The sequence below is a fragment of the Rhamphochromis longiceps genome, linkage group LG12 (genome assembly GCF_057381845.1).
Source record: "Rhamphochromis longiceps isolate RC_006_pf linkage group LG12, R_longiceps_female_GT1.1, whole genome shotgun sequence".
Classification (NCBI taxonomy): domain Eukaryota; kingdom Metazoa; phylum Chordata; class Actinopteri; order Cichliformes; family Cichlidae; genus Rhamphochromis; species Rhamphochromis longiceps.
The window spans coordinates 6,668,963-6,696,245 of NC_140568.1; the positions used below are offsets into that span (position 1 = coordinate 6,668,963).

Here is a 27,283-nt window from a genome sequence, read left to right on the forward strand (position 1 = left end):
ATATAGTTTTTCTGCAAAATTGCCAAAAACTTGTACACAGTACTTAAAATGACTTACAATACAACTTGTGCCTCTTTTCCTGTCAAATATCCAAAATTTTAGATACACCTTTTAGATCACTTGTGCACTATTTAAATTCACTTACAATATAATCATTTTCTCTTTGCTGAAGGTGTTTTCCGTTATTGTAGTCTGTTTTTTACAACAACTTCCTGCTGATCTACAACTCTGCACATATTCAAAAACAGACTCCAAACCTTTTTATTAACCCGGGTTTACACTGAATAGGTCCTGTTGATTTGTTTTGTTTTTGCTGTTTTCACTGTCTTTAAGGCATTGTAAACCTACACAGGGTTTTAATGCTGTTGTCTTATTAAGCACATTGATTTTACACATGTAATGTGCTATATCAATAAAATTGTTATTGCTATATAAATCTAAAATCTACTTAGATTATAATTATTTCTAATTTTTCTGTAAAAAAAAAAAAGAACTCGTAGTGTACCTACCTTCAACTACTTGTAGATAAATATAATTACAAAATAATAATAATAATAAAGAAATTCAATTTAATTACAGGGGAATTAGACTCTTTAGAAGCCTTATTTTAGAGGGTTACCCAAGCTTTAATGAGAGGGACTATTGTGTTAACAGTGATAGGTGTTAAGTGTTTAGAAAAGAAAATCAGTCAACACTCTTTCAGTCTGATGCATTCTGAATAAAACAATTTATTCATTACAAACATATAAAAATGACAAAAAACAGCCAGGTGGTAAGATATAAAAATTTCCAGTTTATACAGAGCTTCCAAAGCCATCGTCAGAAATGCATTTTCATCTGGGTTAGGAAAGTAAATATAGTACAAATCCCAAACTATAGCTACAAAGATATTCTTTAGATCTCTGTTTGTCAGGTGATGTACAAAAGCGTCTTCTGTTCGGTAAAAAAAAAACCCCAAAACAAACAAAAAAACGGGCACAAAATTCATAACAGACTTCAAATACAGAATCAGAAGTCGATGAAATATTCACAGTGCTGCCTTCACATCGAGGATGTGAATTGTAAACATCGTTGCATATCGTAAGTCGCTTCAATAAATATACACAAATACTCATTGTGTGAGGAGAAGGTGTTCGATCAGTGTGAATCCTCCGGTTTTTGTTTGAATACATCCCGCCACTCGAAACCTCTCCACTGTCATTCAGGGTGATGTGAATAAAATAAGGCAAAAATAAATTTCCCTGTGTATCTTATCAAGTCTTACAGTATCTGTTATTCATAAATCGCAGAGGTAAAGTCTGACTGACTCAGGTGGAGTAAAGAAGCGTTTTTCTTTGAAGAGGACTGTACACAATACAACATTCAATCATTCACAATAAACTATATATAAACATTTATACATTTTTAACAAATACAGGGGCAAGATTTTAGGTGAACTGATTAATAAGAGCTCAATGGGAGGATGTTACTGGGACAGATAATATGTGGGACACATAATTTTAGGCAACCAAAGGGCGAGTCATAGCAGGAAGTGAGCAAATTCTTGTAAAGGATCAGTAACACAAATTGCAGGAAGCCTTAGCATTATTTAAACTGCAAGTACTATTATTATTGTTTAAGTACTTAGTCTCATTAAGTGGGAGTGGGAAGAAACTGTTTTTAGTGCTGTTTGATTGGTATCACAGGCGACATTAGAGACACAGACACTGCTCAAACTTCCCCCTTTTTTTTTTTTTTTACTAAAGGAGCGTCTTAAACAGTCCAAATACGTAGCAGGCTGTTGCTTTTATAAAGCAGGTCTTTCTGAGCTGTGGACTGTAAAAAAAATTTTAAGCCTCCCTAAACTTTTCATTCCTTTGGGCCTGATTGTCAAGATTACAAAATAAAACCTCAAACACAGCTGCACGCACTTTGTAAGAAAAATAAATAATTCCTTTTCAGCTTCATTATGCAAAGCACAATGGAACAACAAGACAAGAAAAAGAATACGCAATCCAAAAACAACCGAAGAGTTGCTGTCTTACATTTGATGAGCAATGTCCATTTTAAAAGAGGATTCACATAACAAAGCTCCAGTGAGGTGTGACTGTGTGGTGACCACAGCGCTGTCGTTAATTCATTAAAACTGCTATTTGATATCTCCCTTAGAGGTACCTGTGAAAGACAAAAACACAGGAGTTTAGCATTACACGAACCTTGAAGGGCCAGGTTAAAGGAATTTAAATATAATCAGAACGTTTTAATCAAGCACAACTTCACTGCACATCAATGATATGAAAGCAGGCAAGAAGATGGTGCAAGCAAGGCGACCAGTGAGAGGTGGAGAAAGGAGGAAGAAGGCGAGAGGGCAGGCAGAATAACGGACCGAGTTAAGCTGCTAGAGCAGTGCTGAGCTGGAGTCAGAGTCTGAATCGTGGCCAGGGGTGACGCAGGGCTCACGGGAACAGATGGATTCCTGAGCACGCCTGTACTCTTCGTACTCCAGGCGGAGAGCGTTGAAACGTGCTTCACTTAGAGAGCGGCTGAACTGGCATCGAGGTGGATTGAAAACTGGCGGGCTGACTGAGGGAGACGGGCCTGGGGGGGTGGGTGAGGTGAGGCACAGGAAATGCATGGATGGGCATGTCATGGGACAAGCTCACAATAATCACAGCACGAGGGCACAGGATGAACACATGCAGCCATCACTGTAAGGCAGGATTCACATGGATATGCTGCTTCAGTGCTTGACGGTGGTTGTTTCCCAGCTGGCTCTTATAAACTTTGTTCTATTCACTTTTATTTAGATAGTGCCAATTCACAACAATAATCGCCTTAAGACGTTTTATATTGTAAGATAAAAACACTATAATAATAGAGAGAAACCCCAAAAATCTCATGACCCCTGTGAAAAACTACTTGGTGACAGTGGGAAAGAAAAACTCCCTTTTAACAGGAAGAAACCTCCACCTGGCTGAGTCATCTGCCACAAGTGGTTGCAGGTGAGGTTAATTATTCAATACAATGATGGACTTCTTCTTTTTGTTGACGATGAACTGCACAAACGGGCACATCGCTCTCTCAGGATATTTTCCTAACACGATTTCTGGAAAATCGGAATAAATGTGATGTGACGCCTGCACTGGCATTTCAAAAGCAAAGCAATGGATCCATAATTAGTTTGGCAACATGTGATGTCACCAGATTTAATTTAACTAGCAAATTAGTCGGGGTAATATCAAAGTGCATGAAAAGTGAGAGCACCGAAGCATGAAACACATCCGTGTGAATCCTGCCTAAGCATTTCACTCATAAGGAAACATGCAACATAAAGAAGAAAAGTAACAGAAATAGTCACCTTTGAACCGCTGATCCTGGAGGCCACCGGCTTGATCCCGACTGCCTCTCTGTAAACCTGTTTGTGACTGATCAAACTTTGTGGCCTCCAGGACCTCAGAGTCCACACAGGCATCAGCAGAGTCCCACTCATAACTCTCATCTACTGATGTGTTCCTTCTAGACACACAAAACAAGGTGGTAAGAATAAAAGCAATTACCAACAAGTAAAATGACAATATTAATGTTATTTTGGCAACAGAAAGAAGTCCTTCAGCCGTGAGGACGCTCCAGTTTGTTTTGCTTTTTCAGGTGTGACGGTGTTTCACCTTTTCGCTCTCCTCTCAGGCAAATCCATGTCAGCTCTGTGACGCTCATTTTCCTCTGTGGTTTCTGGGGAGCTGAGCAGCGTGGGAGTGATGGACAGGGACTGCCGGAAGAGTCCAGCACTCCCTCTACCACTGCTCTGACTGGCATAACTGGCCCTGCCCCCCTCCCTGATTTCTCTGCCTTCCCGGATCTCGGTCTCCCCTCCCCTCCCCATCATCCTGTCAGGATGCCTGTAGATCTCTCCCTCTCGTGGTGGGAAAGGGGCGTAGTAAGGTGAGGGCCAGCTAATGCCCCTGGGCAGGTAGGACCTCGGAGGACCTCTCCTTGAGTCCATGGGTTTCAGGCCATCCCCTCTGGATCCTGCCCAGTGCTGGTGCTGGTAGTGGGGGATGGGGATAGAGGAGGGCATGGGGACATATTTATGTTGGACAGACCTCAGAGCTTCAGGATAAGTGGGGGACCATCTGGAGGATTCTGGGAAAACGGTAGCTTGCCGTCGTGGATCGGAGGGTTCCATCAGTGGGGAGACTGAGGTTTGTCTGGGTAGATACGCAGCAGGCGTGAGGTAGGAAGGACTAGCTAAAGATCTTTGTGCGTGATGAGGCCTCTCTAAGCTGCCCATGCTGGGGCGCCTGAACGGGACATACTCCCTCCAGGAGGGGCCTGGCCTGGGGAGGGAAGGCGGTGTGCGACCCAAACTATAGGACTTCACCCTGACGTCTGGGTTTGGGAATTCATCCCAGTAGCATCTCTCAGAAATATAAGTCCTTGGGCTCTCAAAGTGCTCCCACCTCTGTGGGCCCAGGCTGATAGATTTCTTTAGAAAAGGACGAGGCTGTCCCATACCTGAAAGAGTCCTGCAGGGACCTATGCTTAAGGATTTCTTTAGAAATGGCACAGGGGCTTGATTTATACGCGATACAATGTTATTAGTCCTGCTGCCCTGAGAAGCTTGTCTTTGGGATTGCTCTGATAAAGACTCACTACTGTCTACAAAACTCTGCGAGTGTTTTGACACTATATCCGCCATGCCTTTAGCTGCACTGTACAAGGTGTGAGCTGACCTGGACCCAAGTCTGGATTCGGGCCTGTATGTGCTCTTATTTCCAACATGAATCTTTGTTTTCTCATCATAGAGCTGCTTGCTAGTTTTTTCTGGGCCGGGTGAGAATGGTTTTGGGTCATCAGGAAATCTTACTCTAGCTTCCCCATGGCGGGAACGTCCATAATCTTGTTTTTTACTAGTGTCAAAGCTGGCCTCAGCAGCGCCTGCAGAATGAGTTTGTTTAAAGCAAACCGCTTCTTGGTTTGAGCCAGTTTCACGGTTTTCCTGAACATGAACCTCCCAGTTTTTAGGAACTACATCAGGTTTAGCCACCACTGATTTTTCTGGCTTTAGTTCTGAGTTTTCCCCTTTGCTGTCTGTGACTTCTTCCACAGGCTCATCCACACTCATTTCAATAAAACCAGGAAGGCTCAGATACTCGAGAATTGCACTTGTCTGGAGTGGGGACATTTTGGGAGATTGAGCTGTGGGCTTGGCCTTGAAGGAGTCTGACATTCTGGGGACAGAAAATTGAGACTGGTCGCTCTCGGCTTCTTCCACGAGAGTTAAGGATGATATGGGGCTAGGGCTGTCAGAGAAAAGGCATCTGTCGCTCCTCCGGGAGCGTGCTCGGATTCCTTCTTTCTCTAAGTCAGAGTAAAATCCTGGACTTCGTCGGTCATCCTGGACTGGAGTCTCTCTCCCTTTAGCCTTTGGCCCCACTTTGTGATGCTCATAAGGCAAAGTAGAGTAACTGGAGGTACTGGGATCCCTTGTGGATGTGTAGTCTGTGTCTGCAGGTCTCTCAGGCTGATTACAAGGTGAAGAAGCTGAACTTTCAGGCCTCTCACTCATTAATGAAGGACTTTTGGCAGCTGTCTCCCAGAGATGAGTGCCTCCATAAGCATACGAATGCCTTGACCTCCGTCCTGCAATATCTTCATGCTGTGTCTTTTCCATTATGTCCTGCTCATTGATGGACTTCATGTATATATCAGGATTTCCCTGAGGACTCAGTGACCGCGCTCGATCTGGTTCGTCGACACACATAGAAGGGGGTTCACTGGTAACATCAGGGGAGATTGTGGGGAGAGAGGTGTTCTGGGTGACCGGAGACCGTGATGAATCAACAGCAAGCGAGTCCTCGGTGGTTTCTCTACAGAGGCGAGGACGCCGTGGCCTGGGCGATGCGGTCTCCTGAGGAGTCTGTACAGGAATAAGGCTGGTCACAGATGTTACAGGGCTAATGTCCCACTGAATGCGAGACATGGGGAGCCGGTCCATGGGACTGCTTGTGTTGCCAAAGTAGCACGCTCTCCTATAGTCAGACACGCGACTTGTTTGACCCAAAGGCCTATGTTTCTGTCTGATACTAACATCTTGTGGTTTCCATACAGGTTCTTCTTCTGACTCAGGCTCATCCCTCTGAGGACTTTCTGTTTTATTAGTCTGATGTTCATCTCTCCCACGATTTCGACTTCTTTGCTCAGCTGTATAGCTCTTTAGCTCTCTCTCCATTTCTTCCCTCTCTTTTGCCAGCTGGACACACTTGTTAATGTTATCCCTCTCCAGCTCACTGTCAAGTTGTGAGACTAAGGTGCTGTTATTAGTCAACTGACTCTCCATAGGCTCATAGCTTGAAGGCTGCGGCCTGTCTGTGTCTCTATCCAGAAGCTTTGTCCTCCTTCCAAAGGAGGGCAGCAGGTCTTCTGTGTGTCCTGTCATGCGATACCTCCTCAGAGGATCACTGGATTTCTTCTCACTGTTGTCTGAATAAAAGCTGGCTCTTTCTAAAAGAGCCTCTGAGCTTTGCTCGTCATCAGAATAAAAGCAGCCATGACGGGAGAAGTTTCTGGCCATGGCCCGTACTCTTCCAGGGGAGGAAGGAGGCCTGCTCAGCTCCGGGACATCCACCGTGAGAGGAGAATCCTTCCTCTCATCTTTCTCTGAGCTTAAAATGCTCGACTTTGCAGAGTCCCTAAAGGATGTCCTGCTGCTTCCTGAGCCACTTGCCCCACCAGCTCCACCATTACTTTGTAGGACAGTCTTCTTTAAATGTTTTCTATTCGAGGGACTAGAACCCTCTGGCAGTGGCTGGACAATGAAGCGTCCATCCGGACCTCTGGAAATGGACTCCAGAGCACTTGGTGAGGGCGCCTGAGACCCCAGGTGACTCTCAAAGAGTGTGTAATGAGGTGGCGGAGAAGAATTGGACAAGAGTTGCTTCCGTTGGTCGTGGTATTCGCCGTGACTTCCCCTGTCAAACGAGGATCGATCGGACTGTGAGCAGGACGAGTTGGGAAAGAAAGGAAGTGGTGGACACAGCTTCAGCTTCAGGACACTGTCTGGACTGCGAGGGGGTGAGCGAACTCTGAGAAAGTCAGACAGGAAATAAATTGCTGTTAAAGTTGATTAAAGCTGAAGATTGTGCTCAGCTTCTTCCGTGGTAACAGAGAATAAAAATAGCTGCCTTTACCGTTTTATCACATGCACATAATAATCATATATCAATTAGAAAATAAGCTTTACAACAGCACCATAAATAAATATTACTGCATGTGGTCTATTTCAAATACAATATAAATAGGGGGATTCCTACACTTACTCTTGAGATGTGCTCTTCTGAAGTGCAGATGGCAGATCTGCCAAAATGTAAGGAAAGGAAAAAATATCAGACACCAGCACGGATGAAACTCTCAAATCATATAATTAACTTAAACTTGGGAAAAGTATACGTGCTCAAACTTTCAAATTTAAAACTTGTGTTTGTATGATTAAATCACACTTTACCTTGTCTTCTCTTCCTGCGCCGGCGCTGTCTCCTCTGACTCATGTAGCATGCTGTCACCAAAGACAGAACGATGGCCACAAACAGGAAGCACACTCCAGCTAACACACCAGCCAACAGCGGCTCAGGGATAACCTCCAAGAGACTTGGGCGCAGGGGGTAAACCTCCATCCCTGTAATCAGACCAGTCAGAGGCCACTAATTCCAGCAGTTATCAACTTGAGGGGTGTAATGCTTTTAGTAATTTGTACAAAGCCACATACCGATGGTGGATACATTGACAGACTCGCTGGGCTCACTGAGCACTTTATTGCAGCGAGACATAAGCCTCAGATCATAATTCGAGTCCTGAGAGAGACGGATCAGGATTTTTATTATAGACATAAACTAGCACTCATTTAAAGAGTGGCTTTTCATAAAAAATCAGTATAACTTTAATTTCATATAAAACAATTAAGTATAAGAACTTACCCTCAGCAGTCCCTGAACAAGCAGGTCACTCTGATTGGCGCTGATGTTGCTGGTGAGGATGACCCACTGCCCCTGATCCCTGCGGGCCTGCAGTACATAACCTGTCAGTGGAGAAAATGGAGCTTCGGGAGGAAACCATCGCAGCAGAACGCCTTGCTCGGTCCGGTTGGCTGACAGGAATATGGGAGGATCCAGAATTGGGAGAGTGGTGACAGCTGTAGGAGCTTCTGTTGGCACAGCTGGTAAGAAAGCAAAGTATAAGTTAATACTTATAAATACTCGTAGTAAAAAGTGTAAGAGGTAATCAAACCCAAAGCATAAGTTCAGTTGTACAAACCTTGAGTTCGCACAGTTATAATTTCGCTGAAAGGTCCAGAGCCGAGCTTATTCTGAGGTAGGACGCTGAACTGATAGCCAGTGGCGGCAAGTAGCCCAGTCACCAGCAGGTAGTTTTTAGATGTTGGCACTGGCAAAGACGCCCATTCATGTTTCCCCCTGGATGCCTGCTTGACCCTGGAAGAAAAACAAAACAGTCAAAAAAAAAATGGATCTAACTATTGTGTGATATTTTATGTATTTTATGTCACTGACCAGACAGTGAATTTCTGGGTGAATCCACCATCAAAGCCTGGCACCCAGGACACGTTTGCCTGGTTCACCTCTGTGGTGACAAACACTGAGGACACAGCGTGAGGGCTGGTGCCTGAGGAGGAGAACGTCACTTTGAACTGCTGGCAGTACACTTGAATTCAGTGAATGCAGGACTCACATATTTATTGCAGAGATGCGGTTGATCACTCACCCAGCACCATGACCACTGTGCCTGCACTGACAGTGGCTACACGATTAGTGGCCAGGCACTCCCAACCCCCGTGGTGATCTTTACTAACTGGCTGCAGCAGGAGGGAGCCGTTAGCCAACACAGTGTATGGGGAGCGAGGCGTAGGGCCAATCTGTGAGGGAGGACACAGATTAGTTAAAATAAGGAATTAATACGTACGCGTTGCTGCATCCGTGAGAATTTCCCGTACCTTGCTCCATGTCACGTTTGGAGCAGGGTCTCCACTGGCTTCACAGGGGATGATCAACTCCCGGCCCACCTCCTGGAAATACTCAGGTCGAGGAGGCACGCGGAACGATGGTGGGTCCTGGAGGACGGAAAGAGCCTTTTTACTTTTGCCCGTTAATTAGTGTGCATCATCTTCCTGATACTAAAGACTTGAGTTGAGAACAACAGCCTTACCTTTAAGATGACACGGGTGGGTTCAGACTGCCCCATGGTGCCATAGCTGTTATAAGGCGTACAGGTGTACATACCCACAGCATTGTCATTGGCTGTCGCTATAAATACTGAGCCCTCTGAGTTCACCATCCAACCTGGGTACTGGATAGGTACAAAGATTGATTCCAAACTCCCTTTGGTGAAAATCTCTACTCAGTGAAACATTTCAATTTCATGGCGCATGACTTACATTATCAGGATTTAAAACGTTCCCGTCTTTGGTCCAGTTGACGTACAGCACAGGGGGATCGGCTTGGACAGGACAGACAATGACCCCCTCCATGCCTACGGGCAAATATGTTTCCCGCAGCATTCGGCCTACACGCGCAGGATCTAAAATGACAGAAGAAAAATCACTCACAAAAAATTACTACAGTGCTCATTTCACAGGGAACGCTGGTAAGTGCAACCACAAAAATGCCAGCAGGATAAGAGACTAACGTTTAACTTTCAGATGGGCAGAGGCTGAGGGTGGGCTCAGTATCCCATTTGTTGGGATACAGGTGTAGTTTCCAGCATCTTCCGGGATGAGATTAGGGATAAGAAGTGTTCCATCCACCAAAACCTTCACTCGAGACTTAAGTGATCTGAAACCAAAAAGATAAACATTTGAAGAGGCGTTCAAAATAACTGACACAAAAACACTTTGCTGAAGCAACTAAAATATTATTAATTTTAAAAGGTTCTGCATTGAGACCCATCCATCCGTTTTCTTCTGCTTAACCAATTTAGGGTCACAGGGGGATGGCGCCTATCCAGCTGCCATAGGGCGAGAGGCGGGGAACACCGTAGACAGGTCGCCAATCTGTCCGAGGGCTGTTTTAAAAATATTAATGGATATTTTGAAATGATGGACTCACTCAATATGGTAAACATTCTGTCCTTGCTTCAACCATTCATATGTCAGGTTTGATGGGTAGGCATCAGCCTGACACTGCAGAACTGCATCCTGGGACATGTTGAGAGTGGTGTCCTCTGGGGAAATGAGGATGATTGGAGGGCCTGTACAAAGCACAAGACAGACGAGAATGACCAGAATTAATGGACAACTGATGATGGCGGGAGAACTTTTTTTTTTAATTGTTAAATTGCTGCAATGCAAGGAAAAGACTGTAGGTGGCACTATACACTATTATATTTATCCATGGTTTAAGCAGCATGTTTAAGTGTTGTAAAAAAATATACATTGACAATTTCACTAAACATGATTTGTGCTGTTGCTTATCGTGAGGTAGGCAGAGATTACACCTGTCTACAATGACTTATAGTTAAACACTGACCTTTGACCTGCAGCTGCGTGTAGTGGGTGAGGTTCCCCTCTGAGTTGGACACGTGACATTTATAAACTCCAGAAATATTTCGTGTGACAGAGGCCAAAGACAAGCTACCATTGAGCACCTGAAAAGAGGCCAAGGTAAAGACGATCAAAGACAAAGATGGAACGGGAGAGGAAGACTATGAGGCAGAGATGAAGAGAACAACAAAGCAGGTTGCTTCAAAGAAAAATCAAAGCTGCAACTCCTGCAGAAAATGCTAATTATTAAGTATTTAATTAGAATACTGAAAATGCCATCTGTTAATCCCCCTCACTTTTATTTTCTCATGTTTCTCAATTAGGCTCTCGTCTTTATGCCAGACGACAGTTGGTCGAGGGTTGCCATGGGCTCCACAGCTGAGAGTCAGCGAGTCACCGAGCAGAACCTCCACAAAAGTTGGCGGTGTCTTAATAAACACGGGTGGAGCTGAAACAAAGACAGATCAAATAGACCACTTATTTTCATCCACATACTCATAAAGGACACATAAAGGAACTTTAAAATGGAGAACTACTCCAACAGCTAATCCAAAGGAACAGATATGATTTGCTGTGGTTTAGAAGTACCACCTGTGGCTCCTCTAAAACTACATTAGAACTCAGTGGTAAGTCATTTCAGGCTCTGACAAGTGTGTGGAGACAGGCATGGATATGAAGTGGCGACAAGGAGAGATTTTCATAAGTTACTGTGAATATATTTAGCTAGACACGTTGTAATTGTAGCACAATAACTAGTAAGCGCCCAACTGGCAGACAGAGGCACATATGTCTACACAACACTGCCATGCTGAAAAATATATGCAATCTCTGCATTAAAAATATCATCACTGTCAGTGTCTAATACTCTAAACAGATTCCAATTTATGCACAATGCAACACTGTTGTGTTCCAAAAATAAGCCTTGACGTCGATCCTGATGTAGGCTTACAATCATATCTAATACTCACGTCACACTTTCATTTTAACTTCTAAGTGTTCCACAACATAACCAGTGCAGGTGAGAGAGCCGGAGATGTACGTGGGTTAAAAGCTTTTTGCATGTAAAACACAAACCAAGGATACAGTGCCATTCTAAAAGCCAGCCTTACTGCACAGCAGGCTAGGCACAGACAGACATGATGTGATTACTGGGTGCAAGGTATGTCACTTAGAACCTCTTCATACACTGGAATAACACTATTCAGCTTGCCAGGGCCTTCAGAGTCTAAGCCAGGCCCCATGCTGTAGCTGTTCTAAATAAGGACAGTGCCAGTGATGAGCAACGAAAGGAGCAGCTCTCGAGTCCCCAAAACCCTGCGGTGCTGCACCTGTGATGGAGAGGAAGGTCCATGTGCCATTTCGAAAGTCGTCGGTTTTGCTCTCCAGGAGCAGGATGCGGCATTCGAACCAGCCTTCGTCCTCCAGGGTCAGCCGTTCTATCAGCAGAGAGGCGCCCCGGGTCAGAGACACACGGCCTGTGAGAGGAGGGGTGAGGGGGACAGAGAAAGAGTCAGCACATACACGCAAGCAGACAGGCAGAGTCAGCATATGCAGGAAAGGGCTTATCATGCTCAGGACCCAGTGTCACAATGGGCACGATCAAAGTCACAGACACACCCACGAACAGTGCGAAGAGCAACTGTAGCTCGAATGTTTGCAGCGAGTAACAAAACCAATAATTAAGAAAATTTGCAGCTCAAGTGATGAGAAGTCAGTGGCCCTGAGACAGAGTTGAAAGACACTAATCACTACAGTGATGATTATAACGATGTGCAAGATGACAGATTTTGTCCTGTCATTTAGGGTTTGGTTGGTGAAGTGGAGAGCTAAGATGAGTATGCCAGGAATACTTGAATGCAGTTTAAGCTTAAAGGAGAAACCCACCGCAGTGTGTGATAAAAATAAGCCGTTTTTTGTTAGGCGGGGGCAATGGACAGTAGTAAACAATGTAAGGGCCTGGCAGATGCACGCTCTGAACTCGTGTGTGAACGCCATTAAAAGGCAGATGGATCCACGCACAAGCACGCACACACATTTTCCTGTCACACACAGCCCCTGCTCTGCTCCCTCTCCTCTTCTCTGTACTTCTTACAACTCCTTGTCAAGCTTTGAAACTTGATCTGCTGGTTGCCTGGTGACTGCAGCCTGGTTTCAGGGTACACCCCCTCCTTTTATTCAGTCTCTCAATGAACTCTTTTCTTGCCCTTCAATCACAGAGTTTTAAAAGACAGGAGGATGCGTGCAGGAAGGAAACACACACGTTGCTCATACCAGGCCCTGCCAAAGCAGTTTGAAAGTAAACAGTGACCCATCAGTGTCCAGCGTCCTGTAATTCTTGCTTGCTCCTAACACGTTGCTTAGATAAAGTGTCATAATCAATCATCTCTGCAAAGTAATAATAGTAAAGCATTGCAAAAAAAAAAAGAAAAGTAGCAGCCAGCATAGATATCATCTTCTCCAGCTCAACAGGACAGAATCGTTGAATGCCCTGCAACCCTGAAGCAACAATATCGCAAGAAATACAATATCGTCACTATTCACACCAGCTCTCTCCAGACAGCAGCGTCTGGAGAGAGCCTGGCAGCTATGAAAGTCATTTAACTCTGTATATGGCCTAAAGACTAGGTGAAACACACACTGAGAGTAAAGACAGGCAACAATGGCTAACAATTAACCCTGCATTCCTGACTGGGGCAGTTGCTGTGCTAAATAGCTAGGTTTAATGATTGACTGACCTCCCAGAAGACAGGCAAGTGTTACTTAGAGGCTCCATAAAATGAATACCTCTGATTTCAGCTCAGCATCTTTCAAACAACTGGGCAGGGCTAGATGATAACAGCTACAGGATAACTTTGGGTATTTTTTCTCCTATCCTGATCCTTAGGATCCTCTCCCGAGCTTCTTGTTTCCTTTTCCACTTTTTCTAATTAGACCTGCAATTAATCAGCAACTGCAGGACAAGAGAAGGCGCAGCATCATCCTCTTTTTGACTTCCACCTTATGGGATACTTAAAAAAATCCATCTGATTTGGTGCTATAACGTGTCCGTCTGCCCCGGGCACTGATCTTGCAGAAACACGTGGGTGTGTACACATGTTGATTTTCAAAATCTGAGTGCCCTGCCCCCTGAGTCTACACAGGGAAATTTGGGTTTCACTGCTGAACACTTAACCCTTTCCCGTAGCCTCCCTCTTATCCGTCACCACAAAGACATGGAAGCCCCCCCCATTCTCTCAGGTTACCATAGAGACTAGACCAAGAAAAGCATGGGCTGTAGGTTTAGATTTGAATTCAGTTGCTGCAGAAACACGCCACGGCCAAACACGGGTCGATCATGCGAGCGGAGGGAGGGGGGATTGTACTGTCACAGATTTGAGAAATTACAATTGGAAGGGGGCGGGGGATCTTGTGTCACATCCAAGAGCAGAAGGAAGAGTGAGAGAAATGAATGAGAAGCACAAAAAGAGGCCGAGCACACACGGAGGCTGCGTGACAAATGTTGCTTTATTTAAATATGAATGTTGCATCTTCGGACGTGAACTGAAATCTCAGATGGCACTCGGCAGGTGCTCTACCCTAAGGATGTTCACTGAAAGGCTGATTTTCTCTCTCAGACACAATGCACATATTCTGCAACAGCTGAATACAAAACCTGGGAAAATTATAAACCACACCAGTGAAAAACACTTCCTGTTATTAAATCCAGAGGAACTGAGCAAGAGGTTACAGAGAGGTTAGTCGAATTTGGTTCATCAATAATCCACAGGCAACCAATGAGAGGTTGACCTTCCTGACCTCTGTGCTCCAACAGACGCCATTCATCACTCTCCCTGGTCCTACATCAGCGCAAAGTCCGCGAGTCCTCGAGAGACAAACATGATTAGGCTCTATGGCACTCAGGGAGAGGATTGCTGAAACCATAACTGCTCCTCCATCTCATCTCAACCCTCCTCCTCCTCTTCCTCTTCCTCCTCACTGTTTTTGCTCCAGCAGCAATCGCATGACAGCTACAGTCTATCTTAAAATGAGCACTTGTTTCCAACAGGTTGAGCTGCTCTGCAGTGCAGCCAATGGGAAGAAAATGGAAACGCTAATCCAGCAGCGCTGTTTGAAGCTCCGAAACGCACCCTGCTCATATTAGCCTGTCAGGTTCTCGCCTAGTGGGTGGCAGGTTAGGCGCAACTGTTCTTTTATAGCCATGCCACTGGCCGGTAGCTGGCTTCACCTCACTGATCTGATCTCCTGTTTAGATTAATGCATCTTTTTCTGCAAGTGAAACCTCTGCAGTGCAACACATCATATTTCACACTTACATTTATGATGCACAGCACTTTCTTTGCCTATTGTTGTGACTACCGTAGCCTCGGCACAAGGTTTTAATTGTTCCGGCAGAATGAACCAACATGTGATTTTTAGCCTTTTGAGTTCCCACTGGAAGTTACTGACAAAGTAATGCATGGAGTACTGTGAATTTTATGCCAGACAATAGCGAGTGAGGAAGAAAGATTATTCTGTTTGGAGAAGCACCAGCGCTGCTTTTCTTTGTCTACTCGTATGTGCATAAGAGAGCCGGGCAGAAGTGCATTGTGGGACGTGTTTTGATTTGAATACAATCATAAGTCTGAGACCGACCCCCTGCCTCTGACAGCTCACCCCTCCCGTTCCCCCAAATTTCTCTCTTCAATCCTCCTGTCCCCCTAATCAGTTAAACCCTCTTATGAATAGCTCTTTGTCGTGAGATAGATTACAGTTAACTCTGTCCCTCTTGTTCTGCCCAACTCTGGCCGAGCGAGCACACACGGCTCACGTGCTGAATTTCACTACAATGGGAACTCAACTTATCACAGGCATTAGCTCTTACACATGATCGCAAAGAAAAAGTATTAGTTTTAATATTAAAATCTCTGAAATTAAAATCCGTAGGTCGGTGCTGTGAGATGTATTTGGGCTGTTTTCCAGTGCAGAAGTTGATCTTGAGCTGTTTTCGGTTCAGGAAGAGATAACGCTGATGTTAATAATTGCCAGTTGTTAAATTTTAAAGTTGTTCAGTTAGACATGCCATAATTTGTGAATATCAAACTTGTTGTAGGCAAAGTTGCAGGTAGAAAACCAGATTTTGCTGAAGTTTTTCCTTATAGTGAGCATTGGTTACTTGAGCTATTCCCCTACAAGTCTTTATGGAAGCTGTTTGAAGCCCTTGGACTGTATCTCACAGATTTAATATGTGCCTAGCTGCCTAACCTAAGGTATGAGGTAACAGGGCCTCTGTGGTGGCCTGCTGCTCTAAGCTCGTGAACATGAAATCCCCAAGTTGCAGCTATGTATTCTTCTTCTATTGTGCCATTGTTTGCTGTTCATCACGCTGGTCTAGTTATAGCAGAAAAACTGGTTGAAGATCATGGAGCCCTCAGTTTCACATTTCAGTGATCTATTTTCTGCTTTTGGAGTTCTCAAACAGAGCGTTGTTTGCTAAAGCTCAGTGAGTTAATATGAAATTCCATATAAGTTTATCAGGGGAAAGACTGTCTGTACATACTCGGGTATAAAAACTTGTCTCGTGTGTGTGTGTGACAAATGCAGGCTTTAACTTCTCCACTGTTCGAGGTCACACTGAGAGTGTGATGGAGGCCTGCTGAGATCTCGGGGTTTGCCTATTATCCTTCTAACCTCAGGTCAGAGTCCCCCCCCACGCTCACAATCGCCACTCATTTACTTCAGCACACAGGACGTATTTGATCTAGACTTGCAACGGTAAACCATCCTGACACCGCAAGACTCCAACATATTGTCTCAACAAATATAACAGCAGCGTGTCAGTCAGAGTTTATTTGGCTGTTTGCTCTTTGTTCTGAGCTGACTAATGTTCAGATCTCCATGGCATGCTGTGTGTGAAACAGAGAGGCAGAGGAGTGAGCGGCACGAACTGGATATTCTCTCGAGAGGACACGAGAGATGGTCTCTGAGACCTGGACAGGCTGGTGTCTAGTTGGGACACTCCTCAAATGCAGAGTGCAATCTTAGAGACACCTGATATCATTATCAAAAAGATGGTGGTTTAATGAGATGAAAAAGGAAATGGAGATACAACTTGCCCAGATTAAAATTGTTAATAGCCTCAGTGAGCTTGACACAAAGCAGCAGACAAAGGGCAGACAGCCCATTGGTAGTGCTTTTTCTTCACTAAATACTTATTTAGTATTACAAATTCAAGTCTGATACCTTACTTAGCTCTAATGGAAGTGGCCATTATGCTGCAAATACTGAACAACAATGTAATTCTTTCCCCATAATTCATTATCTTGATCTCTTAACCGTTTCTTGATCTTAAGCCTTAAAATTAAATCATCCTCATTCTCCTGTTCCTGTCCTCAAACAAGCCAAGACAAAGACCAGGAAATGGTGGCCGACTTCACCGTCTTGTGGTTAAAGCTGAAATCCCACAACATTTTTAATTTGAGAGTAGAATACATTAGACCCACAACACTGACACGCTTCACATGCTGCCATCTGCCTTCAGTGGGAGGGGAGGTATGAGGATCTAATGCAGACTGGGGAAAAGCCCGCACCAGACAAGTACACGCAACGGGTGAATTTGCCAGAAACACGGAGACACCCCCTAAACATTCTTGAACTCTGAGCTACGTCTCTGCTGCATTCTTTACTTCATTATGGCTGCATGTGTATCAGATGGCTGCTCCTAAACAATAATATGGTTAACGGCCTACAAGACCGCTAAACATATTTAGTCCAATTGCATGTTTTGGGGGTTGGGGGGTGGGAGCATGATTTGTGCTTCGACCGCTGTAAATGTTCAGTGGGGTTCTAGAGTCGTCCAAAGCTGAAAACATGTTTCTAAATCAGCAGCTTGATTCTCTGAGCACCTCCTGTATGTCCTCACATAACAAATCCAGCGAGGTTCTCTGTACATTTCTGTGACCTAGTTGGGACTGCATGGGATTTGGGGTGTCCTACTAGTCCTGTTGGCTTTGGCAAAGCAATGGGAGGTTGTGATACCCCTTTTTTGTCTTTTGTCCCCTGGTAGACAATGACAGGATTATAGGGCTCCAGCAAGAAAACTCCCATTATTCCGATTGCTTCATCCATCCTCCTTCCAGCACAACAATCTCCCCTTACTGGGTCACCTCTCAGCATACTAATAAAACACTGTCATCAGACCACCAAGCCCCCACCTACACTCCTAATCCCCTTGTGAGCAGCGTTACTGGTACCCCCCTTGTTATTGCTCAGCTGCCCCACCCCCCCACCCTTTACTGCCTCCACTAAAACACATCCATTCTCATCCTTCCCCTTTCCTCTGCAGTATAACTGCACTCTGGAAACACACAGACTGAACACCAGCTGTAATTACAGGGACCGTGCTCTGGACGGATTATCTTTTTAGGGTATTGTTTGATCCAAACTTCCCCTCCCCAGTAGTTCAAAAATACCACTGTAACCTCCTTATGTCTATCTTTGCCCACACAAGACAAATGAGCTAAGGAAGTTTTACCCCCTCCCCTCACAAAAAAAGTCTTCTGAAACACGACCTGAGCAATCTGTCCGCTGATCAGAGACTTTTACGTTGTTGGCTTTTTCTCTATTTCCTACTTGCTTTTAAAGCTCACTTATGGGAGTGGAACCACAAAAAGCAGGCGAAGAAAGATTTACACGACGTGAGGTCTTCAAGGGAATCTACCTCTACTTCAGGGGGTTGCGCTGTCAACCAAGTAATAAGTCTTTCATCAGTTTCCTGAAAGGAGTGCATGACTGAGCAGATCCGAATAAAGCTTACCCTTGTAGTTGGGATGAACACGAGGAGCATACACTCCAAATTTGATGAGGACAGGAACGCTGTAACCAAGGCGCACCCACTCCACCACATGTAGTGGAAAGAGGCTTGGGGTGGTGGCTTCACTGGATGTAGGAGCAAGGCTACAGCTTAACTCTGCGGAGCTCCCCTCTCGGGCACGAACCAACGATGCTGCACCTTGAGACACACCTGTAAAGACAACAGCATATCAGCGGGATAAAGCACTCGTTTCCCTGCAGACATTTTCTGACAGTGCAAAGTCCATAAAACAGCGCACATCTGAGTAAACACATAAATCATGCAGCTCAAGGCCTGTTGAAGTGAGTAATGGCTACCAAAGTAGCTAAATTAACATTCCTTGAAATCTTCTGGTCATTGGTTTCTGTGAAAATTGTTTGCTATGATAAGAAGTTGAGGGGAACTTGAGGGACGAGAAGACAAGAGCTTGTGACCACACAGGCAGCGAGAGGCCCTGACAGAGAAAACCTGGTGGAAAGAGTCATAACAGTGTCATGAATGCTCTTCTGAAGTGGACATTGCATATGACTTTCCCAGACTGTTAAAAGCCGGGCCATCTGAGGGCATGTAAAACATCCATGTGCCATTTGGTGACAAGATCGTATTGCTGCAAAGCCTGCAAACACAAAGCAATCCCATTAGTGACACCTGGAGCAGTCTCTCCTGTCTCTATCCCATCTCCCTTTGCTGCCATGTGCTCATGTGGGTGTGTGAGCGACTGGGTGCCAGTGTTTGCTCTGCTACTCATCTGGCCTGGTGATTACTTTAATCTCAGAGGGTGGGGGTTGGTGGCGATACTCTGATGCAGGGCAGCAGGACGCTCTGTGGCCGCTCCAGTCGACCTCCCACTACCCCCTGGGGTCCACACATGGTCTATGGGCCAGCACAATCAATCCCACCACCATCACTCCCCCTTGCAAACACAAGCACGCACACACAGAAGCGTGCTGAGGGTTGGGGGGTAGCATAAATCCAGGATTGATCTAAATCCACACCCAGAGATATTATTTAAGTTGGATTTTGTCCCCATTCTCTCTCGTCCACTCATGTCTGAGCTGTAACCCCTCCTCTTCACTCTCTCTAGCACAAGGGAATTGGATCAGTGCCATAGTCATCATGGTGTCATTCAAACTGCGTGCAGAAACAAAACAGGAGCATATGCCAGCTGCTTTGCAAAGCATCCGAGCTTTGTTAGTGCAGGTAAAAGATTTGGCAACAACTTTGGTGAAAATATGTAAACAAACTGCAAAATGGAGCAAAACAACTGGTTGGCTTAATCCCCTTTCAGACAAGCACTCCTTTCCATTAATCTGCTGGCATATGAATGTATCAGCTTTATGTTTGAGTGTGCACCCTGGTCGCTTCCCATATAAGCCACAGCAGCAATCTCACAAGATCAGACTGAGTAACATTTAAGTATCACTTTCAGCATCAAGATTATGCCTTTGCATATCGCTTCTGTCCATTACTCAGCTCGCAAAAAAAGTGTTTGGTAAATGGTCTACACTTCAATAAATACATTCAATAAATACATACAAGCTCTCTCTCTGAGCCTGAGAGCAAAGGGCAGTGATAGCTACTACTTGCTGTAGTATTGTGAACCACACACAGACATGCACTCCTCTTACTACAAGACAAAAGTGTGGCAACACTTCACTTCAGTACCTCGTGTGCAACAAGCCCTGTACGTGCACATGCCAAGACTCAATCCATCAGTGTTGTGGGTGGGTCTGAATGAAGAAGTTAACATAAAGTGGCCTATTTTTTAACAAAGGAGGCAGTATTGACTGAAAATGTATTATCAAACTAAGCTTCACATTAGCAAATGTTAGGAAAAGTTACATTTGTTCCAAGACAGGACACAACTGTCCAAAGCAATGTGCAGCATATGCATATTTAAACATCTTATGATCACCTCTCCAATCTCATTTTCTCTGACAACCAGCTGTTATTTCCATTGCCCTGCCACAGAGTAAATATTCAAACATTTTACCACTTTCAACAAATTAAAATTGAAGCTGAAATTTAAAGTTGAAGGTAAAAGTGTTATTAAGAGTGTCGTGAAAGAGATTTCAGTCGCTAAAGATTGGCGATAAGGAGCAAAACGGTGAAGCACGATGAAGAAGCGTGATCCAATAAAGAAGACTGTTATCACTGTTAATCTGTACAGTAATACTACATAAGCCCTATGTGGACATGTTAAATAATGTTTCAATGTCATTGTTGCATAATCGGGCCTCATATTTTGGAATCAGTTTTATCACGTTAGCAGAAAAAAGATCTACAATTGTTTGCTTTTCCTGTGTGTGTGCTAAAAAATTGCTCAATTCATGACACGACAGTTCAGGTGTATTGGGGGGTTATTCTAAGAAATCCAAAGGCAAAAAATCTCTGAAAGCTCAACAAGGAGAAATAAAATACACAAATGCACTGTTAATATATGCAATGGCTCAGTATTTGCATTGGCATACTTACTTAGCAGACAAATGGCTACAGCAGTGGTGACAGCCTGAAGCCACTGTCTCTCCAGTCCCATGGCCGTCCGTCACACTCCTTCACACATCTCCCAACCTGAAAAGGAAGACCACACATACCGATTACTCCTCATCAGAATACTGCTGTACTGTTCACAGATCCCCCCGCTGCACAAGTACATCCCTCACATCCCCCCTCAGATAAATGTAATCCCCCCACCCCTCGAGTTAACATCAACTCATTAGCCAACAACTGCACTGCATTCCAGATGCTTCTTGGTTTATAAATAACCATATTCTTTCAAAACACATCGTCCTGGGGAAAATTGTACGTGTGCGCTGTGGTTGGATTAAGGTAAATAAGCTACTTCAACAAGTGCTACAAATAGACAGGGCAATTGCTTGGAGTCTGAATCTTGTAGATGTTTTATTGCACAGGCCAAAGTGTGTGTATGTGTGTGTTTATGTGTGGCCACAGAGAAGGACTTTACAAGACTCTAGGTGTACGTACAGATTAACCTGGTCCTTGTGATTGGTCCAGCTCATCCAGAAGGTCTCGTCAAATGCTAAATAGGCCAACAGCAATTGACAGGTTAGACGAGCAATATTGAAAGGTGCACCGCCCAGCTCCAGATGTTATATTGTTAACACTGTTTCATTTTCACAAGCCTCACAGACCGGACTTTTTCACGACTTGCCGACCTCCTTCCCAGTGAACAAAGAGAACAGCTGGAGCGAACCACAAGGCCCTCTACTTCAAATTGGATTGCAGGCACAAGTTTAAGTTGCTGACCTTCAAACATAACGGAAGCCTTCGCACACTTCCCTTAAGTCATTCAGTACTCCTAATACCAGCTTATTACTTTAAGTTCATTTAGGTAATATAAGGCGGAGAGTATTTTTAGAAAGCAGCGAGGTGTTGGATATTGGCCGCTGCTACAACCAGAGATTCACTGCAGAAACACAGGGCGTCTGACTCATTTGACTGAGACCTTTAGTCTCTTGGCGGCACATGAGCAAACAAACAGCCCAGAATAGAACAGCACAAAGATGCTTTTATCTCCTCGCACTTGACCAACACCAACAACGTTTCTGCTGAGCCGGGGGAGAGATGCGGTAGTAGTAATAACTTTTATGCTGCACCTTTCTAAAGCAAACAGAGAGGCAAGAATGTGGTTGCACAAGCAAAGAAGAGGAGGGTGGTCAGGGGCAAGTCTGGGAAATAGTCATTAGTTTTTGGATGACAAAATAATTTCAGTGCACTAAAAATAAGGGCGGATTACTCTGACTGTGGGAATAATGCTGGTCAGTAGGGGTGACGGATAAACAGCACTCTTACAATGGATTAAAGAAATAAAGACACTGATTTTGTTCTTTTTGTGTCACTTCTGACAGCCAACAAATGTGGGAAGTGTTTGTGCACCACTCGACTGTCTTATCTACCAGCTCCACAGTTACTTTGACAAAATAAAAAACTAATAAATACGTCCTAACTTGCATGTGCTCCTAGACCGGGATATAGGACTTTCATGTGGAAACAACCACATACAGGGGAAGCCTGTGGGGCAGATGGGTGGGGGCTTTGTCTGCAGGTGCAGGAGGACACCAGATTATTTCCTCAGGCAGTGGAGCAGAGGAAGGCCATTTAATTGGCATGTGAACAGAGAGGGCTTCAAAGGGAGCCCAGATGTTAAAATGAGTACACTTAAACTGAAACAAGCCACTAAACATTTAACCACAGGAACTTTTTCTATTTATCTCATTGGACTAAGCCAATTACTACCTTTAAGCAACCATGATTCACGTATATAACTAACGTGTGAAGAAAACAGCTCCTGTTCTACAGTAAAAGCACAGACATTAGTATACTTGCATGTAAAACGTCTTACACGCTAACTCATCATGAGAGTAGTGACCTCTCGGGGGATGAAAAGCCAGCTTGACTAAAGAAAAATACAACCTTTGTGTGTTTAGAAAAAGAAAACAGAGAAGACAAAACAAGAATAAAAATAAAAAAACCAAGCTTCAGCATAAGACTGTCGGCTCTGTAACGTGTATGCGTGTATGCTGGATTTCACTGACACAGATTGCTTTGGATCTAGTCATGACTTAGCCTTCTGGACAGGCCATTTGTAACACCCAGTCTAATCCCGCCCTGCTGCTTTGAGTGTTAATAGTGTAATTGAATTAGAGATCAAATTCGTGAGGCAAATCAAGGACAGTCTGTCATCTAGCTGTTCAGTGATCAATCACTGGTAAGCCAAGTCACACAAGTCTGCCGTCTGGGATTCTATAATTTCTTCTGGTGGAGAAAAAGTAGGCGCGTGATGCTTTGACAAACCCAGGTAACCTGGGGTTTATTCAAGGGGTTTTGCTCAAGGTCTTTCTGATCTCCACTAACTTTCAAAATTTTGCAAAACCTGTAGTAACAACTACAGCGCCGGTACTTGACTCAAAAAGTAAAATCAAAGACCCTCACACCCTCCAAATTCATATTTAATAATATAAGAAGCATTAAAAGGGTGCCATTTCTCACGGATGAACGAACATGTCTGAAATCTGACATGACATCAACAGTAAATGCAAGCTGATGTCAACCTGTCAACTGTAACAGCTGGTGGGCGTGAGCTCTTCCAATGGCTGTCATCTGTGTCACACTATTATGTTATTCAGACATGAGCTGAATAATGCACAAAAAGAAAGGTGCACTTTTAAACACGCAGGAGTAACCATGAGTAATGAAGTGATCTTTTCAGCTGTCTTTTTTCGGCCTATAAATGACGAGTAAATTATCATATTCTCTGATGTTTTCTGTGACGCTCGTGTTAAAACTTGTCACAAAAAGTGAACTCCTGACCTAATGGGTGTGAGAGCGTTATCCACCGGTACCTAAGCAGATCCATCAGTGATGCCAGTGACAGATACAGGCCTGATAAGCAGCAGCATTACTCTCTTAGTAATCCTTGTTAATCCTGACAGGTCGTGGCATCAGCACAAACCAGCCTGTAGCAGGAACTACAAGTGTTGCTCAAGGAGAAACTTTAACAGGTACGCACAAGACTCTGATACAGATGTAAAAATAACACGCAGCCATCCAGAACAAAGATGTGAACCATCATTAACGCAGGAATGGGTTTGAAAAATCAGTAATCCAAAGCAGACTGGTTGGACAAGCACGCACGGCGTAGCGATCGATTCATGGATTTTGTCCCTGGCACTGTAACCAAGCTCAGAAATGGTATTGACATTAACTTTAACTAAAGGAAATGAGCTTAGCACACATTGGGCACGAGAGTAGAGTCCTGTGCTCTCGGGGAAAGCCTAGTTTATATGGATTAACATAGTAATCGTTAGTAACCTAACACCTAGCACAAAAACACTGATAACTGAACCAGGGTTTTTCCTGCACAGGGAGCTTTTTGTTGTTTTTATCCACAAGTTTTATCCAAATCCAAAGGAAACCCCCACTCCCAACACTGTAATATTTTTTTTCACTACTTTGTTTAAATAAGGGTTTCCTTTGCTAAACAGGACATCTGTGTTTATCAAACGCTGGAAAATACCAAGAAAATTCTTAGATTTCTGTCAAATAAGGTAACACAAGCTCGTTCGTGCTTACATGCTTACTCTTCTCCCAAAGGTCCGTTCCGAGCCAGGAAAAACTTTGCTTGCCGTGGTTGAACGTTTTCAGTCGCACATCAAAACAGTATTACCTTTACTCTGCACTTTTTCAGCAGCCAAATACTGCTGCAGATTACTGCTTCATGCATGAGTGGTTTAATTTCATGTTTTGTTTTATCCTAGGATAATACTCACTCAGACATTCCAGGGGAACGGTAAGTGCTGAGTAAAGCAAGGCATCTAACATCACTCTTGTAAGTCTCCCTGCCCCCCAACAAACTTTCATGACCAGGTCAGTCCCATAAAGTTTCTTTCAAAACAAGACAGTGAAAGAAATCAATGGTCTAAAAGCAAAGGTCACAAACTCTGGGGTCCAGCCATGAAGCACACGCCTAACTTGGAGATCAATGAGACTCAAAGGACGTCCACAGAACTGGCCTTTTTCAGTATGTTAATGGCATGCTGCTCATTTCTCTGCTTAGAGGAAAAGCTGTCAAAATTGAGATCTATTACATGCAACAGCATCCAAATATGAAACACTGCAAAGCTTGAAATAGTTTATTAGACCCTCTCTTTAATCTTTATGCTTTACTACATGTACTTTCCTGTATATCCCTCAGTACTGTCACAGGCTTAAATTCACCATGGAGGAGCAGACGCTCCATCTTACACACAATAACAGAATCATTTTCAGTAACCACTTTCGACTCATGAATAATTTGCTCCTCGGTGCAATCAATTTCCTGCAGCCTGACAATCTGCCTACAGGGGACAGTTTGCCACATAGTGTTTTGAACAATGCAATATTCCAGTAAAATGTCAAGGCTTGCTGAATTATGGGGGGATATCCGTGTGTAAAATGACACCCGGGCTGGGATCTGACACACACAGACTTTGTTAAGCTGAGACTGCTGAACATAGACTTTAAGGATTCTAGCAGTAAAATGCAAAACTGCTTTTAGTGCTCCCTCAGTGTAAATAATGCAAAAGCAATTTAAAAACAAAACAAAAAAAACCTCGCTGTTGCAAACACTAGTGCATGTGAAAATAGCAGAGTAGTGTAGAGTAGTGTGCTTTTTGGGGGGAAATAGCACATATATTTCTTTCCAATTTGAAAGCAAGCATAATCTTTAAAGTGATTTTCTAACAGAGGGGACTACAAGGCATCAGTAGTGATCTGTACCCCTATGCACCTCCCTTTTTACCAATCAGCAAGCACAACAAAAACAAAGGAAGGGAAACAACAAAGCACACACTGTATATTATGTATAAAGCACAGGGCTGCTGCACTCTTTAGCACAAAACGACGAGGTTCTTTAGACAGAACTACTAGGTTCTGTCCCATAACATGCATCACCCTGATAAACTAGTCCAAAAATAAAACGGCAAACACCAAGCCATAAGCCACTGTACTGCTGCACCCTACAGTAAATTTTGATGCACAGCCCTTTATGTCAACACCCATCTTGCTATATGAAACAAAACAGGTACACCTTTTGTTTGATTCAGAAGAGCCGATGCCACCTAAGACGAGGGGGCCTAAATAAAGAACAAACCAAAAAAACGTATTTTGACTGGAACAGTGCTGATTTAAGGGTCATTACAACGTGTGAAACCTATTCATAATGCTTTAACATGAAGGAAACACTCATTCGGAGATTACAAGTGCTGCATGTGCTACCCAAAACATAAACAAATCCTGCACAAAGATGACTCTGTGCACAGTGTTATCGCAAAAGTATTTTTTAACTGGAAACTAGGCATTAACCATGGCAAAATTACTAGTTTAAAATTTTTTTACAATAATCATAACAAAAGGAACCAAATGGAGTACTTTAAACACCAACCAAAAGGCTCCTGTTATATGGCCTTAAGACGACAGAAATCTCACAGATATTCTTATTCAAGCTGTGCTGATTTAGTACAAAGAAACTTCTACAGGATGTTTGGTGTTGACTAGCCTGCGGAGGATGTTTTAGCTCTGCCCGCCCAGCTCCTTACCTTTGCTTGAGGCACTTTTCACTTGAAGCAGAAAGTGCAGTGTTTCAGTCCATTGATGCTCTTCTTTTAGACTCCTACTACAGACCCAGTTTATCAGTCTATTCCTTTCTCTTCAGAGAGATCAAACACCACAAACGCACACACACATACACGACTTAAAAGAAAAATAAGAAGGTGCTGGGAGAAGAAGGCAGGTGGTCACATTTTTTTTCCCTCTTTCAGTCCGAGCGTGGATCAAAAGAAAGTCTTGTTATTCCTCGACATCCATGGTGCTCAGACTTTCTAAAAAAAAACTCTTCGCAGCTTCAATAAAATCCATTAACCCATGCCACCCTCATGACTCCGACATCAGTCCATTTAAAGTCCATTTAAACACTCCAAGCACTGGCTTTCTTTTTCTTTTTAAATGTGCGCAATCTTCTCAGTCCAAACTCCCTCAAAGTGCCTTTAATCGTGCGGGAGAGTTTATAACAGAGTTCAGAAAGAAGTTGAAAGGCTCTCGGTCGATTTGGAGCACATTGATCCTCAAACAGGTGCAAGATCCATCAGAAAGAGAGCATACTACACGTTTAGTTTGAGCCCTGCTGTTGATACTCTCCCCGCGGTGGCCTTCCTCCCGTTATTATCGTTCCCTCCTCCTCCCACCACAGCGACGTTTGAACGGCTGTCAACTCACACAGAGCACAACGATGAAGCTTCCTGGTAGAACTTTCAAATTAAATCTTTTACGTTTTAATTTTTTTTTAATTGATAACGAAAAAAAACAATCAGAACAGGAATTTAAAGATAAAAGATGTCAACTTGCTAATGTCACTGTGTAAATGCCAAAATGCT

General features: G+C 43.9%; 1 protein-coding gene across 4 annotated transcripts; it reads right to left on the bottom strand.

The window, feature by feature from the left end:
* Positions 1-709: 709 nt before the first annotated feature.
* On the bottom strand, positions 710-27,052 carry LOC146656734 (uncharacterized). Of its 4 annotated transcripts, XM_085424502.1 has the most exons (23): positions 26,450-27,052; positions 21,339-21,393; positions 20,829-20,924; positions 18,318-18,524; positions 11,854-12,000; positions 10,822-10,973; positions 10,512-10,629; positions 10,092-10,233; positions 9,673-9,818; positions 9,422-9,564; positions 9,193-9,333; positions 8,981-9,097; positions 8,752-8,902; positions 8,541-8,652; positions 8,287-8,462; positions 7,950-8,188; positions 7,742-7,826; positions 7,481-7,651; positions 7,296-7,332; positions 3,645-7,061; positions 3,338-3,495; positions 2,366-2,577; positions 710-2,154 (listed from the first exon to the last, which is right to left on the bottom strand). In XM_085424502.1, the coding sequence occupies exons 3-22, from the start codon at positions 20,887-20,889 to the stop codon at positions 2,378-2,380; spliced, it is 6,120 nt and encodes a 2,039-aa protein (XP_085280628.1). In that variant the 5' UTR covers positions 20,890-20,924; positions 21,339-21,393; positions 26,450-27,052; the 3' UTR covers positions 710-2,154; positions 2,366-2,377. The 4 variants fall into 4 exon arrangements, with proteins under 4 accessions (XP_085280628.1, XP_085280627.1, XP_085280629.1 ...); XM_085424501.1 differs by lacking the exon at positions 21,339-21,393; XM_085424503.1 differs by lacking the exons at positions 2,366-2,577; positions 21,339-21,393.
* Positions 27,053-27,283: the final 231 nt, after the last annotated feature.

Excerpts from the sequence above, each read along its gene's own strand:
- LOC146656734 (XM_085424501.1), bottom strand. The coding sequence starts at position 20,889 with ATGGGACTGGAGAGACAGTGGCTTCAGGCTGTCACCACTGCTGTAGCC. Across the intron at positions 10,234-10,511 it reads CACGCAGCTGCAGGTCAAAG|GCCCTCCAATCATCCTCATT; the intron begins GTCAGTGTTTAA and ends TGCTTTGTACAG. Across the intron at positions 8,903-8,980 it reads CAAACGTGACATGGAGCAAG|ATTGGCCCTACGCCTCGCTC; the intron begins GTACGGGAAATT and ends CCTCCCTCACAG.